Source organism: Notolepis coatsorum (genome assembly GCF_963971535.1).
Source record: "Notolepis coatsorum genome assembly, chromosome: 7".
Lineage (NCBI taxonomy): Eukaryota > Metazoa > Chordata > Actinopteri > Aulopiformes > Paralepididae > Notolepis > Notolepis coatsorum.
The window spans coordinates 125,724,857-125,741,947 of NC_140171.1; the positions used below are offsets into that span (position 1 = coordinate 125,724,857).

A 17,091-nucleotide genomic window follows, 5' to 3' on the forward strand; every position below is an offset into this window, starting at 1 on the left:
AGTACTCCCACTTTGAGACTTTGTGAATATGGACCCTGGAGATTAAACGTAAAGGAACACGCCAACGTTTTGGGAACTTAGCTTATCGTCTTCTCCAGAGAGAGACAAGAAGATAGATACCAGTTTCCTCTCTGTGCATTCAGTAGACTAGAAAGCTATCTGGCTGCACATTAGCCTAGCTTAGCACAATGAATGGAAGCGGACATGACCGGTTAGCCTAGGCATTGTCCAACTAACACCTCTCCCGAAGGCTAACCTGTCATGTCCGCTTCCATTCATTGTGCTAAGCTAGGCTAACATGCAGTCAGATAGCTTTCTACTGAACGCACAGAGAGGTAACTGGTATCAATCTTCTTGTCTCTCTGGAGAAGACGGGAAGCTAATTTCCCAAAATGTTGGCGTGTTCTTTTAACCTGGAGACCAGACTCTGTAGCCTAGCAACATGCCAACGTTACCCAACAGCTCTTCTATCAGCTTATGTTCATCCCGTGTCTCTATGTGCTGATCTAAAGTCAGTTCTGTCTTCTTGATCCAGGTTGTTCTGTTTTAATATGGTCCGGTGAAGTCCTTTGAGACATACAACTGTGATTCAGGGATATACAAATAAACTTGGGACGCTTGATAATTATGGGTCTGGCTAATCTGTATTGTGGGCGTGGTCTCTCTAGTCTAGGGTATCAAACTGATTAAAATTAAACCTGTTTACAACTGACATATAGCTGTTAGCACTACAGGCATGAAGGTTCCCTGATCGTTTAATATGGTGTGACTACTTAAAGTGAGTTAATAAGAGTTTGTTACAGGTGCTTTCTAAGCGTCAGTTCACCTTGTTCAAAAGCTGATTTAGTTGGAACATGGGAACTCACCTGTTGCCTTTATCCAAATGCCACAATAACACTATGTTAACACATTTTAAATATAAATGAACAATTGCCATCATTAATACAATTAACTTTAATCAGGAACAACATCCAATAAGTGTGGAATGTCATCAGTGGTGTCAGTGGAAAAATCTACTTACAACATTCACAAACGTGACAAACAAGAAAAAGGTACAAAAGCATTCAGAGACATACTTTGTTAGTAGCAAAGCACCATGCAGCACTGGGACAGGAAGAGAGAGAGAGAGAGAGAGAGAGAGAGAGAGAGAGAGAGAGAGAGAGAGAGAGAGAGAGAGAGAGAGAGAGAGAGAGAGAGAGAGAGAGAGATAGATAGATAGATAGATAGATAGATAGATAGATAGATAGATAGATAGATAGATAGATAGATGGATAGATGGATAGATGGATAGATAGATAGATAGATAGATAGATAGATAGATAGATAGATAGATAGATAGATAGATAGATAGATAGATAGATAGATAGATAGATAGATAGATGGATAGATGGATAGATAGATAGATAGATAGATAGATAGATAGATAGATAGATAGATAGATAGATAGATAGATAGATAGATAGATAGATAGATAGATAGATAGATAGATAGATAGATAGATAGATGGATAGATGGATAGATAGATAGATAGATAGATAGATAGATAGATAGATAGATAGATAGATAGATAGATAGATAGATAGATAGATAGATAGATAGATAGATAGATAGATAGATAGATAAAGAATGAGAGACCAAGGCAAGTAGGGTCAGTAAACAGTTGCAGGGTGCAAAGGTCAGAGGTCAAGACGGTCGCATCATGGCAACACAATCACAGCACTTCATGCCAGTCTGAAATACCAAGGCAAGTAGGTGGCAATACAATACAAGGAATCCCATCCGAGTTGAGTGATCTTAGCTGGGGTGTCTACAAGACTGAAGCAAAATAAATAAATACATCACATACACAGCCGTATATACATATTAGTTCCACAGTTGGGACTAGGGGTGTAAAGGTACACGTATCCGTACCGAACCGAACCGTTTCAGTGTGTACCGTACCGTACAGAACGGCTGTGTAGTGTACCGAACGAATACAACGTATGTTATTGTTAACCACTAACGACTGCTCACCGGGGGCTGTTTTTTCACAATCTAATATAATTATTATTATTTAAAAAGTTGATTATTAATTTCAATATAGAATATTTGTTGACAGCCCTACAAGTACAATTAGTTACTGCACACTACATCACCCCTGAGTGGAACATGGAAAGCCAAACTTCCCCCCACTGTACCGAAAACCCGTACCGAACATTGACTTCAAAACCGAGGTACGTACCGTACTGTGGTTTTTGTGTACCGTTACACCCCTAGTTGGGACACAAGATATCATATTCATACAATGTATCAAAGATGTTTGTAACCATTTGGTATCAAGCTGGGTTATTATTATTTTAAACTGAAAGAGATTCACCATTGATTGATTGAGAATATGTGTTGTTTGTTTTGACTGTAAACATGGTATGTAGTGGTTTTGTAGTGCATTCATCAACGTGATTAAGACGGAATATTAACGATAGTTAAGTCAGGCACAGGTTCTCACAACGTTCTACAGAGCCTCACAATATATTAAAAAGAAACGATGTCTAATCAAACCAACACAACGGAACAATATTGTTTTTCAAGCTACAGAGATGCACTGGGCTTTTGATCTGCTTCCACCATCACATGTTGACCCATCTTTGAAAAAGAGCAAGCCTTATATGCTTACCCCCCCCCTGTTGATATAGCAAGGTGCTCTGCGATTTTTAGCTGGTTGTATACATTTAACCGGTCCATAACACACACAAGTCGTTAGGTTACAGTTGCTCCATTCGGCACAGTACAGTAAGTTTATGAGGCCCACCAAGCTTTTAACATTGCATTAACAGATTCCCTGCCATGGTTATATCCATCAATATAGCCAGTCTGCCACCACTCTAAGCCTATGGAGATGTTCACCTTCTTTGCAGGGCTATAACTTTTTAAATTCTATTGCTGAATTGACATTACTATGGCCCATTCAACATTGATTATCTATCGTTCAGGATGTAGGAACGTTATACTTTTTCATTCATAGATTCTTCCAAAAATACCTTCTAGAATATAAGTATGTTTTTATCGTTTTCTGCAGTAATTCATAGAACGTGAGTTATAGGCATAAACGCATATATAGATTATCAACTGCCGTTTATTCCCGATACACGCTATATTAAAAAATTCAACTGTATATGATCCTATACGTTATGCTTCATCATGCGCGGATGAAAGGGGGGGGGGGGGGGGTCGTTTATAATTCCGTGATCGTCAGTAAATGCTTTATGTAGTATGGGTGATATATTGATCAGATCGGTTTGCAGTGAAAAGAATAAACAATTGGGCTAAAAATAGCGTAATCGTCCTCTTACCGTGCGTCAATGAGACTGGCGGTGAAAGATCCCAGGTATAGGACGTCGATCGCCTAGGTCAATTTCCGGTTTGTATGTCGCAATAAACGCCAAAATCATATAGATTATTAAGTTTATAAAGCGATCGATATGTACTATAGTATCTGTCGGGAGCCTTGCGACAATATCTGACGGCCGGATGAATTTAATGGACGCACAGCAGTCATATCCTGTTTACCAGTGTAACTCGCCCGACCATCCACCAGGCGGCGGTATTGAGCTGTAGTTTTTTTTAGCCGTAGGGTCCAGCTGCAGCGCCGGAGGTGTATATATGAATTATGAATGCCATGGCGAAAAAATGAAATATTGATCTCAATATCGCTGTACAGCGTGGTCTGGCGGTATAAGCATGGCGGGCAATAACGTTTTAAAGCGTTTCCGGCGGTGGATGTGTTAATGGCTAACATCTACTCCTCTCCTTTAGGTTCTTCTTTCTCTTCCTTCTTTTCCTCAGACTCTTTCGCCGCCTCCTCAACCTTCTCCTCCTCCTCCTCTTTTGACTCTTTCTCCACCGCTGGTTCTTCTTTCTTCTCGGCTTCCTCCGGTTTACTGACTTCCGTTTCTTTTTCCTCCGTCTTCTCCTCCTCCTTCTGGGCCTCTTCCGGCTCCGTCTTGGACTGTAACGGTTGCTCCTCCTCGTTGTCCTGCTTGAGAACGGCTTGTTGTTTCAGTTGGATCCCTCCGTCTTGCACCTTGAGAGGGGTCTCCTCCTCCAACGTCACCTCATCCAACTGCCGCGAGGCGTCCGGCTGCTCGGCCCCGCCCTGCCCCTCCCCCTCCTCCTTGGCTTTGGAGAGGATCTCGTGGAGCTCTGGAGACATGAAGTAAGGCCTTTCCGACGAGCCGTCGTTTCTCTCCAAGTCCTCGCCTTTTGGAGTGTGTGTGTGTGTGTGTATGTGTGTGTGTGTGTGTGTGTGTGTGTGTGTGTGTGTGTGTGTGTGTGTGTGTGTGTGTGTGTGTGTGTGTGTGTGTGTGTGTGTGTGTGTGTGTGTGTGTGTGTGTGTGTGTGTGTGTGCGTGCGTGCGTGAGTGAGTGAGTGAGTGAGTGGGTGTAACGTTATGTGTGTGTTGTGTTTGTTTATGGTTTTAACATGGAAAAATGTTAACCAAACCAAAACATTAAAAAAATAAATGGAAAAAGAAAGAAGGAAACGTGTGAAAATAAAAGGGAAGTGTGAAAGAGAGAGAGAGGGAGAGAGTAAACAAGACAAAGAGAAGAGGAGTCAGAAACACGGCAGGTATCAGAGGAAACAGGCAGTTCTGAGACGGCTGTACAAGAGACAAAAGAGACAAACAAATCCAGATGGAGAAAACCGGTCGTCAGTCAGAAACACTACGACCGTCCGCTGACATCCTGTTGTTAATAAATAACAGAGGAAGAGCTACTCACAGAAGCAGAGGAAGAGTGTGTCCACACACATGGCGTACACGCTGAAGAAGCCATGGGCGATGAGGTAGGAACACACCACCACCGTCTAGGCAAAGAGAATCAGTGTTGTCATGCCGGGGATGTCTATTTTAATGTGGAGCATCAAACGAATATAGATGAATGAGTTACAGTAAGATCCACAGAAATGTATATATACTATATCCATGTAGTGTTTCTATGGTAAGAGCTTCATGGCTTCAAACAGAATGAGAACATAATGTATAGTGTCTCTCTCACCACTATAGGAACCCAGTAGTAGTTGAGAGATGGAGCGGTCTGTTCTACAGCTTTGATCCTCCCAGAGAAGAAGAAGAAGGAGCCGACCCCTGTATAGAAATAAGAGTGTTAAGGCTGCAATAGAGACGACAAATCTAAGCTAAGATTTGTCCAGAGGAAGGAAGAGCCCTCCTTTGGCATCTGCTGATAGAGTTGTACCCTTCCTGCTGTCTTGTTGTACAAAACTTGTAAGTCGCTTTGGATAAAAGCGTCAGCTAAATGACAAAATGTAAATGTAAATGCTGAAGTGTAGAAAATCTTACTTACAATTTTTTTTGTATCTACCTTTTCTCCCATTTTCTATTTTTCTCCCATCCCAATTTCGTATGGTCCAATTCTACCCTCCCCTGTCTCGAACATTGTTAGGCCATGCCTCCCACAAGCCGGCTGCAATGTGGACTAAGCCTTACATCACGTGTCCCCTCCGGTACTCGAGGAAGCAGCAGTCGCTGTTACGGTTATGCTTCTTCGGCATGGTGAACCCAGGTGGCAGAGTAAATAACGATGATAGATGAGACAGAAGTCGACGTGGTGATGATAACAGTTTACTTTACAAGACAGGAACAATACACAACTGACAAACATAGGTAACATTTAACAATGAACCCGCAAGGGACTGCTGGCCCACAACACCTAATATACAGACACTGATAGACACAGAGGGTAATTACAAACAGGACACAGGTGTGGTAGACAGAAACAACAGAACACAGAGCACACTGGGAAAACAATAACAATTAAACAACCAGACTAAAACATAATTACAAAACACAGACAGGGGAACACAAGTCTAACAAAGTGGAGACAACAACAACAACACATACAATAAACATAATAAACATAACTGGCAGTAAATAATAATAAGCTGGTGTGTGAGCTGATGCCAGATCTGCATCAGCCCACCGGTTGGCAATGTTATGTTATGAGGGTTATTGATGGGGGGTTGTGAATGTCTGGGTCCTGGACCAACCGAACCGGGCGGAGGGTTGCCAGCTGGTCCCACAGGACCGGGGGAAGTGTTACAGTAGCATCTTTTCTCCTGCACAGCGCGATCTCTCAGCGTCGGGGGTCTGCGTTTGGAGGGCACGCCGCCCCCGTCGCTTCCTGATTCTGCTGCGCAGGCGCACCAACCGACCTGTAGGAGTCGCTGTCCACAACGTCCGATCCCCACCCATCAGCTTCCCACCCCCTAATACTGCCAATTGTATTAGTATGAACGACCAGCCAAGCTGATAGCAATGCGGAGAGCTGGGCTCGAACCCAGCGTCTCCTGCATTGGTGGTGAGCGCCTTGCCCACTGCACCACCTAGCCGCCGTCCTTACTTACTTACAACTATTTAAGACTTTAACACTTTCAGTGCCGTTGACGTAGAACTACGTTTCTGTCGTCCGATCGTTGAGTGCCGGAAACGTAGATCTTAAGCAAAACACACGCTTATAGGGATGGCTTGGACAACTGACCCCGCCCGCCCGTTGAAGAGCAATGCCCAATAACGTTGGAGGCACGATCGCTGTGGATAACGAATGGCGATGAGATTATTGGATTATTTTTTTCCCATTACTTCAGAGACCAGATAAGGACACTATATATGAAAGCTTGCGTTGATCTGATATTTATTTCTACTGTGATTGAAGCTATATTATGTGATTATGTGTCTGGCTGTTCCGCCATTGGGATGCGGGGGGGGCGCCGGTCTAAATAATAATAATAATAATTTAGGACCTGCTCAGAGGTCATCAATCGGCACGCATGCGATGCATGCATGCAATTCGTATCTGCGATTAACCCATCCCGTCGTCCTTCCCCCCCAAGGGCAGCCGGGAGCAGACAGGCGTCAACGTGAGCCGCGCCAGGGGACCAATCCAAGTGCTCCTGTCCGTCTTCGTCAAGGACGCCACAGCGTTAGCGATCTATTGTTGTGCATGTTTTTCCATTGGGTTTATCTTATCGGGGGGGAAACCCTTGCGAGCACGGGGAGAACATGCAAACTCCACACAGAAAGGCCTGGGAGATACCCCACCTGGGTAACTGGCATCATGGAAACCTGGCCCCCAAGCGGGAATCGAACCCTGGACCTTCTTGCTGTGAGGCGACAGTGTTAACCACTACACCACTGTGTGCACCACAAAGGATAATAGTGATGATCTAGCGTTGATTTCAGGAAGATCCGATAATCAGGCGAAAAATGACAACGTGTTTATTGAATTACACAAAAACGCTGCTTTCTTTTCCCTGGAATTGCTCAGAAGCGGCCGGACTATGTTCATATTCAAAACGGTATCAAATGGAAATGTACGGATGAAAAAATTATCTGTTTTTTGCACGTTGACCAGAAGTATCTCAATGAGACTCGAGGGCGTTATTAGACCCATAGCGATACTATAAAATATAGGTTTAGTTCTACAAACTAAAACTACGTTTACATGGGGTTAATGGTCGGCACGGAAGTGGTCACTTCCCGGAAGGGGCGTGGCACTCAATTTGTGTTAAGGCTTCACTTACCCACGATTCCTACAATGAGGAGTTTCCCCAGGAATAGCAGGAAGTCAGTCACCTTGTCTAAGACAGCTACCCTGTAAAAGGAATGGAGAGTTTAATGAATAAAAGGAAATTCAACTAAACGAGTTGAGAGTAAAAACTGAATGAAGGACTGCTATCAGTAAGTTTTGTGTAAAAAATATGAAAAGAGGAAACAATTTAAGAAATCTAAATAATGTAGCTCTAATCAAAAGCTCTCTGTTATGAAGCTCACCTGACAATGTTCCTCATGAGAAGGAAGAAGGCGTTTCGAGCTGAAGGGCAGAAACTTTTGCCATAGATGGCGATCTAGCAGAGAAAAAAGCGTTTCACAATATCTTAGGGTCTCTGTATACTTTTAAATAGAATAGAATAGAAATACTTTATTCATTGCGAGCGAAATTTGGCACTACAAATCGCTCACAGTAAACAGTAAACATTTAGGTAGACAAAAACAAAAAGTCACGAATAAGAATAAAAATAAGCCTAAGAATAAAATATGGTCCGGGATATACATTTCCTATGTTACATTCTAATATAAGATACTGTATACTAATATAAAATGTCCTATGTTACATTCTAATATAAAACATACAGTAAAAATATCCAGAATATACAGTAAGTGTAAAATTGTACTATGTCGGTCTAAAAGTAAAAGTAAAAGTCCAGGGCCCTCATTCATCAACGTGTTCTACGCACAGATCTGTGCTTACCCTGTGCGTACGATCATTTCTAAGCAAAGAGTGGGATTCATCAATTTCGATTTGAACTTGACTCCGTGCTTACATCTACGCACAGATCAGACCACACTTACCTGGCGCCCAGTGGTAGAATATATTATTACAACAAGGAAATGAGCTTCTGTGCATAATAACACTGGCATGTTCTGTACGAACCGTAGTTCATTATAGTTCATTGTAAAATAGCAACAGTAGTGTAATTATGGTCAAAACCCTATAAATAGCATTTGGAATAATAGATCTTTCTCTCAGAATGAATGCAGCATGGTTTATATAGCGTTATCGGAATATACGGGGTGTAGGCTACTGACTGACTGCGCTCCGCGTAGCTTGATTGATTGATTGATTGAAAAGTTTATTAACAGATTGCAGAATGGGTACAGTACAGTACAGCTCAGTACATACAATTGTTAATTGGGGATGCAGACCAACTTTCGTCTTGTTTACATCAGGGTCCCCCATTTTCAATTCATCATAAATCATAAAGCTCAACTCGTTATTATTTTGCGCACAGACCGCCGAAACACAGGAACGTTTTGATTATATTTAAAAGGCTTTACGTTAAACGAAACAAGTGGAATTTCGAAGCTGTAAGCAGAATAAGTCATATGAATATAGTGTTCTTCCCCCTTTTTACTGTATAAGAAAGAATAGAAAACGCATTGCAATGACACCATGCAGATAGTGGACAGACTATATGATGGGATTCAAGTTCGCGTTTTTGTTGCTCATAGGCATGCTGTCAGAGTATGATATCTTAATCAAACATTCTAGAACATTTGTCGTCACAGATCATGTCCTAATAGAACATAGGCTATGGCATGGATCGTGATATTGTGTGGACTGTTATTATTACTGTACACCGGTACCACCCATTGTGACAACAGCCTTGTGAGTCCCGCACACAAACATGATGGAATTCAAGTTCATGTATTGAAAGGAACATCATACATGCAGTGAGATTCATTGTTCTTGTATATGCTCTCGTATTATATTGTTTATATAGGCTACCCAATACTGACATCAAAATAGATTGTAGTATGCCTCTAGAAATCATATGCAGCAGGTAGAAAATTGACGGGAGATCCATCGCGATTTGGAATAGAATTGAGGAGAACTTTAATCCCTGTGTATTAATCAAACAACACGGGAAAAGGCAGTCATATTCCAGCGCGGTCTTTATTAGCCGACAACAAAATAGATGCCTCTAAAAATCATATAGCCAATCGAACACAACTAATAAAGGCATTCATATTACAGCACGGTTATGATGACACACAACCAACGCCAAACAGTGGTCAACGAACGGTCTTTATTAGTATTTTGAGCTGTCCAGGCAGAATTGCAGCAATGGTCTTAGGGAGCCGTTGATATCTGACATCACCGTTTACAAATCCGCCTTTTATTTATCCCATAATACGCGATAGTGTCTTCTTGGTTCGACAGCAGTGAATTCTCCGTGGAGTTTCTCAGAGTCCCGCTCGGGTCAGTCCATTATTTCACATCCCATGGGGGGTGTTTCCTCATTTTCATGACCATATATGGATAATCATGCACGAGCATTGACGGTAGAACAAAGTGGTATTCATCAACACGGAGGAGCATAGAGCCTGCTTACGCACCGTGTGATGAATCCCGACTTCCCTGTGCGTACACTAGTTCTACATTCCGTGCTTACGTGTGGAAATAGAAATGTTCTACGCACACTATTGATGAATGAGGGCCCAGGAAGATAGTACTGTTACCCTGTGCTCAGTGGTGCAGTGAGGCACAGTGATGCATTATAAAGTCTGATGGCTGTTGGAATGAAGGACTTCCTGTGCAGTGCTACATCTTGGGAGTCTTAAAGGTGCTCCCATAGTCGAGCGGACTGTACACGGACTGGACTCTGCGGAGGTCCACTGGACTCTTTGAGCTTTCAGTCGAGCGGATCTCCACGGACCAATTTCCGATGTCTCGCGCCAGTTTACACAATTTTCCCCACGCTGTTTAACTTCTGTCATGTCGTCGTCATCCGATGTCAAAATAAAGAGTATGTTATCTCCGTTTCCAATATTTCGATAATAAAACGGGCAGTTTTACACACTTCATTTAGAAAAGCCATTCAAACATCTCAAGCCCTACTCTCTCTTGGCACGGAGCGAGTGGTCAGAGTAAAATGCAGATCGGCATCACATTAAATGCAGTTCAATGTCAACCAAAACGCCGAGCAGCGTTTTGTGTGACACCAAGTGGGCGCCGCGGACGTCCGCGCGTCAGAAAATAGGAGCTTCGCACTTGGACTCTGCTTTGGGTCTGCTTTGAGTACCCTTTGGGTCCGCTTTGAGCCCGCGGGAGTCTGCTCCGTGTACGGTCCGCTCGACTATGGGAAGGGCTTTAGTCTAGCACTGAACATGCTCCTTCTGTCAGCCAAGTAGAGTGTATAGTGTATAGTGGATGGGAGGGATTGTCCCTGATGGCATGGAGCTTAAGTGTTCAAGTGCTTAAGAGGTATCCTGCGTTCCTTTGGAGCGTACTTTGTGCACATCCTCAGAAGTTAACACTACGCATCCGAAAGATACAATGAAGCACATCGACAGTGGGGGCAGTGTGGATGTGACAGGCTAAACGATAAAAGTCCACATGGAAAGCTAAATGGAAACAGGTCCAAGACCTTTATCTGCCGTGATCTCAACACAACCTCCTTGAGTGTCGCCATGTTTTATGTTTATGTTGCAAATCTGGATAGTGGATAGTTCACAAGGGAGATATTCTTCTCCTGATCTGCCCCCTAGTGGATAGACTTTTCAATCCACCAGGTACACGCAAAATATGCAGGCAAGTATGTGAACAATGCAGCCGATTGTCTACTCGTACGGATGGTTAAAAGCAAGTATACCGAGACCCTTACACATCTGTACTGAACAAGTAATTTTCACCAGAGCTTAAATTATGCTTAACCCTTTCACTACCACACTACAGAAGGTTAACTGTACTCCAAATTCTGGTCACTATTTACTGAAAAAAAGAAATTCCCACAAGTCCATTACCTGCTTGACATTACATTACACGCTCATATGAGAGCTGTGGTACTTTCATACCACGAGTGTTTTGTGTACACACAGTGTGCTGGTGGTCATTCTCACAGTGGGTGCTACGTAATAGAAACCACTCTAGTCATGACGCATGAGTGCTAAATCCAGGTGAAATCCCTGCGCTCCGTACTGGTAGCTCCTGTCACCTGGGTCACCCTGTTGTCTGCTTTGTCCTGTGTTGCCTCACTAACCCTTTCACTACCACACTACAGAAGGTTAACCCTTTCACTACCACACTAACCGTCTGTAGTGTGGTAGTGAAAGCAGGGCTAACCTTCTGTAGTGTGGTTGTGAAAGGGTTAACCCTTTGTCGCGTGGCAGTGACAGGGTTAACCTTCTGTATTGTCGCAGTAACCGTCTGTAGTGTGGTAGTGAAAGGGTTAACTTTCTGTAGTGTGGCTGTGAAAGGGTTAACCCTTTGGTAGTGTGGCTGTGAAAGGCTTAAATGTTGTCAAGATGTATCAAGTTGAAAGAATAAACTCACCATGATGTAAGCGTTTCTGTTCAGGAACTTGATGCACTTTTCCAGACACCAGAAGCAGCACTTCATGCAACTCAACATGAACTTGGCAACTGCATTCTGGGCTCCTAAAGGTTGAGAACAACAACCACGTCATGGGTATGAAGATCATTATGATCCATGTATTTATTCACTCAACCCCCCCCCCCCCTATGTATTCAGTCAGTTTTAATTTGCCAGTGTATTTTGTCAATCAATCAATCAATCAATCCAGCGCGATAATGTTATACCATCTGACCTTTCAGCTTGTGATCCAGGTATTCCAGCAGGACCCTGATGATCTGGACCAGAGAGAGGATCAGAGAGCCGAACGCCAGGGAGCCAGTGTGGTACCTGGACAGGAAGGAGGTGGTTGTGGTTACATTATTACAGGGTTATATAGGGAGGTGTAGTGGTTACGTCATTGTTGTTTCCGGCCGGTCCACCTCGCGTGAAATTGCAATGTATTTCCAATGGACACATTTCTAAATCGTCTCGTTTAAAACAAATAAAGCATGAACATTGGCATGATGTACCTTTCTGTGTGTATTCATTCACTATCTATAGCTCAACATGAAACAATTCGCAATTGTTTATACACAACCATATTGAAAAATAAGTATCGGTACAAACGTTTTTCTCTGTACTCCTGCACTGGGGTGGGAATGTGCACATGTGCTCCTTGGGAAAGGAATAAGTGTCAAGCCCTGCCTGCACTGGGGGTGGGAATCACAAGGGACCTGCCTGCACTGGGGGTGGGAATCACCAGGGACTTGCCTGCACTGGGGGTGGGAATCACCAGGGACTTGCCTGCACTGGGGGTGGGAATCACAAGGGACCTGCCTACACTGGGAATCACCAGGGACCTGCCTGCACTGGGAATCACCAGGGACCTGCCTGCACTGGGAATCACCAGGGACCTGCCTGCACTGGGGGTGGGAATCACCAGGGACCTGCCTGTACTGGGGGTGGGAATCACCAGGGACCTGCCTGCACTGGGAATCACCAGGGACCTGCCTGCACTGGGGTGGGAATCACCAGGGACCTGCCTGCACTGGGAATCACCAGGGACTTGCCTGCACTGGGAATCACCAGGGACCTGCCTGCACTGGGAATCACCAGGGACCTGCCTGCACTGGGAATCACCAGGGACCTGCCTGCACTGGGGGTGGGAATCACCAGGGACCTGCCTGCACTGGGGGTGGGAATCACCAGGGACCTGCCTGCACTGGGAATCACCAGGGACCTGCCTGCACTGGGAATCACCAGGGACCTGCCTGTACTGGGGTGGGAATCACCAGGGACCTGCCTGCACTGGGGTGGGAATCACCAGGGACCTGCCTGCACTGGGGTGGGAATCACCAGGGACCTGCCTGCACTGGGAATCACCAGGGACCTGCCTGCACTGGGAATCACAAGGGACCTGCCTGCACTGGGGGTGGGAATCACAAGGGACCTGCCTGCACTGGGAATCACAAGGGACCTGCCTGCACTGGGGTGGGAATCACAAGGGACCTGCCTGCACTGGGAATCACAAGGGACCTGCCTGCACTGGGGGTGGGAATCACCAGGGACCTGCCTGCACTGGGGTGGGAATCACAAGGGACCTGCCTGCACTGGGAATCACCAGGGACCTGCCTGCACTGGGGTGGGAATCACAAGGGACCTGCCTGCACTGGGAATCACAAGGGACCTGCCTGCACTGGGGTGGGAATCACCAGGGACCTGCCTGCACTGGGAATCACCAGGGACCTGCCTGCACTGGGGGTGGGAATCACCAGGGACCTGCCTGCACTGGGGGTGGGAATCACCAGGGACCTGTCTGCACTGGGGGTGGGAATCACAAGGGACCTGCCTGCACTGGGAATCACCAGGGACCTGCCTGCACTGGGAATCACCAGGGACCTGCCTGCACTGGGGGTGGGAATCACAAGGGACCTGCCTGCACTGGGAATCACCAGGGACCTGCCTACACTGGGAATCACAAGGGACCTGCCTGCACTGGGGGTGGGAATCACAAGGGACCTGCCTGCACTGGGAATCACCAGGGACCTGCCTGCACTGGGGTGGGAATCACCAGGGACCTGCCTGCACTGGGGTGGGAATCACCAGGGACCTGCCTGCACTGGGAATCACAAGGGACCTGCCTGCACTGGGAATCACCAGGGACCTGCCTGCACTGGGAATCACCAGGGACCTGCCTGCACTGGGAATCACAAGGGACCTGCCTGCACTGGGGTGGGAATCACCAGGGACCTGCCCGCACTGGGAATCACCAGGGACCTGCCTGCACTGGGAATCACCAGCGATATGACAACTCCATTCCATTCAGATTATTAGGACTACATTTTTGTTATCAAACAATTCTCAAAGTGATTTGAATCGCTTTTGATCCCAGTTCAGTACCAGTTCACAATACCTGTTTGTTTGTTACACTATAACTAAGTTGTTACACTTAACAGTTAAATGTGAGCCAATATAATTTACTTCCATTACTGTTAAGAGGGTTTAAATTAACCAGGAAAAGTAGCACACAAAAAAACAGAAAACTATTATTGAATTGATGCAGAATCGACAAAAGCTATGATCGCGATCATGACATAATTATTTCTCCCACCCGATAGCGCACACCCCATGTCCTACCGCAGTGCCCGGCCCAGAGAGGCAAAGATGGGGAACGCGGGGATGTCGTTGGGCTTCTTGAAGGCCCAATAGTAGGAGGCAAAGGCCCCCGAAAGGGTCATCTGGCCCAGCGCTGTCACAAAGTTGGCACACCAGAAGAACAGGAAGACATTGTAGAACTGAAACAGGATGAGGTATTTGTGGTAGATTGTCTCCCCGCCATAGAAAGCAAACAAGCATTCAGCATTAGGACATGACACGTTGGTGTTGTTGAATGTCTGTGGAGGGAGAGAGAGAGAGAGAGAGAGAGAGAGAGAGAGAGAGAGAGAGAGAGAGAGAGAGAGAGAGAGAGAGAGAGAGAGAGAGAGAGAGAGAGAGAGAGAGAGAGAGAGAGAGAGAGAGAGGCTTGGGGATTAGAAGTTATTCATCATGAGTATAAGGCACACATCACGGTACTAAGCAAACTTTACAGGTGTGTTGTAATAGAAATATTGAGTGTAAAAGTTAGACACCAGCCAACTCAGTAAATCAAATTACATAAATATCTTTATAAGACCCCCCAACACACACCCCAAAAGAGGTGACAAATGATAGCAGAAATTATGTCTGCCTGGCAATAAGAACCGGTTGCTAGGGCAACAGGAACAGGTTACTAGGGCGGAGACGGTGCAACGGTCCATACCTTGGGATCGCAGGTGTCTCCGGAGTACTCACACGCCGAGGTGTTGACCACTTTGAAGACTTCATCATTAGAGGTGGACAAGAAGCTGGTCAGGGCTGTCAAGGTTATACACAAGCATGGACTTGTGCTGTCGCACTCATAGCCAGTATGAACTCAGGGGAACATGTGTCTTCAAAAACACAAAGGCAAGGACGAATATTAAAAGTAGATGTATATCTGTTAAAGGGTTAAACCTGTGGAATAACTGTGACAATGAATAAAAAATGTAGGTCGATTCATACATTTAAGAACATTTTCAAATATAAGGTGATACGTAAATATAAAACTTTATTATAATCCTAATTATATTTTATTATAATATAACTGTACATTACAACCGTGACAAAAATGAAAATGTGTATACGTTTTGTATATTACTGTATATAACTGTACACTATAACTATGAAACCTCTGTAACCTTTTGTCTTTGTTTTTGCAAAATGATGTACTGAATTAACTTTTTTCTTTTCCTTAATAATGTAATGTAAAAAGGGTAGGCAATATAAGCCTCGGCTTCAGCCTACACCTTTTCGGTCGTTTTCTTAATAATTTTTTTTATACATTGTACATTGCTTTGTAAAAGAAAACCGAAATAAAAATCATTCATTCAAGTTCTTTAATAGTTGTCATACAGAAGTACAGAATACTTTCATACATTCATACTTTCATTTCATAGTGCATATTTCAATATGACTTTAAACGGTATAGAAATGCAGTGATGACTAACAGCAGAAGGATACACAGCGGTGACGGCCCAGTAGGCGATGACCACAGCCAGGAGGGCGAAGGTCAGCAGGGGGTAGAACAGTGATGACATCACGTGCCCAACAGCTCTAAATAACATTACAATAGTCAAGAAGTTTCCTATGTCAAGCTACACCCCTATTTCTTGATCCTTGTCCGAGGGAAGCGACAGTTGTGATTGAAGGATCAAGAAAAGAGGGCAGGGTTTGAGATAGGTCCATTGCCCTATTTCCCTATGACATTGCTATGTAAACAGAATGTCTTGTGGAGGGGGGTTAGCTGCTCTAATTTAATGGGTATTTTTTTAGCTATGGCACAGCTGTTTGGTCAATAAAAAGACAAGCTTTGAAAATGATGACTGAAATGAAGAAAGGGTTTCGCAATTTGGCAATTATTTACAAAGCTACCCTCCAGGATAGTAACATGTGTTGTTTACTGGGGGTTGTGCTCCATTCACTTTGAAATCAATGAATTCAGTGGGTTTTCTTAAAATCTCAAATATTGAAAAACGTTTGTTATGAGAAGATAAGTCATATCCAACCTATTAAGAAATGCAGTAAGTGAGAACGAACGCTCTACGTTAGCATATGAATTGCAGTTCATTTAGAATTGATTGAGTTGAGCACAACCCTGCTGTTTATTACAGTGGAATAGCGTGCAGCTTGAATGGGATTAGAAAGAGCCAAGTCAGTAGAGTACAAGCCTGAAATAAATGAGCAGAGGAAAGACCTGCTGGCCTCCTTGATGAGGGCGATGGCGATGAGGACTCTCTTTCTGAGGAAGATGAGTAGCAGGATGATGATCACCTCCACAATGGCCAGGATGATCACTGGTTAAGGAGGGAGGAGAGAATACAACAGTGATGGTAAGAAACTGTGATACATGTCTGTCTATGTATATGTGTGTGTGTGATGTGATGGCCGGCCTTGGGTACAGGTGTAGATATAGTGTAGTGTACTTGTATTCAGAAGTCTTGGCCATATATATAAATGCACCATGACCGGTCTGAGAATTGCTGCAATGTCTAAGAGAAAAGCCAAACAAATTGCGAAATATTGCTCTGTCTCAGCTATTATTGGCAGCTTAGCCGCGTGGAGAAGG

General features: G+C 44.4%; 1 protein-coding gene across 2 annotated transcripts in view; it reads right to left on the bottom strand.

Moving 5' to 3' along the window:
- slc44a2 (solute carrier family 44 member 2 (CTL2 blood group)) overlaps positions 1-17,091 on the bottom strand; it is a 64,246-nt gene that overhangs the window by 1,084 nt on the left and 46,071 nt on the right. For both annotated transcript variants that reach the window (XM_084317908.1, XM_084317909.1), the window contains exons 12-21: positions 16,720-16,819; positions 15,987-16,079; positions 15,208-15,292; positions 14,547-14,803; positions 12,163-12,257; positions 11,889-11,992; positions 7,826-7,899; positions 7,576-7,646; positions 5,034-5,122; positions 4,758-4,842 (exon numbers count right to left, since the gene is read on the bottom strand). In XM_084317908.1, coding sequence (XP_084174034.1) covers positions 4,758-4,842; positions 5,034-5,122; positions 7,576-7,646; positions 7,826-7,899; positions 11,889-11,992; positions 12,163-12,257; positions 14,547-14,803; positions 15,208-15,292; positions 15,987-16,079; positions 16,720-16,819 — 1,053 coding nt within the window. The remainder of the gene's footprint in view (positions 1-4,757; positions 4,843-5,033; positions 5,123-7,575; positions 7,647-7,825; positions 7,900-11,888; positions 11,993-12,162; positions 12,258-14,546; positions 14,804-15,207; positions 15,293-15,986; positions 16,080-16,719; positions 16,820-17,091) is intronic.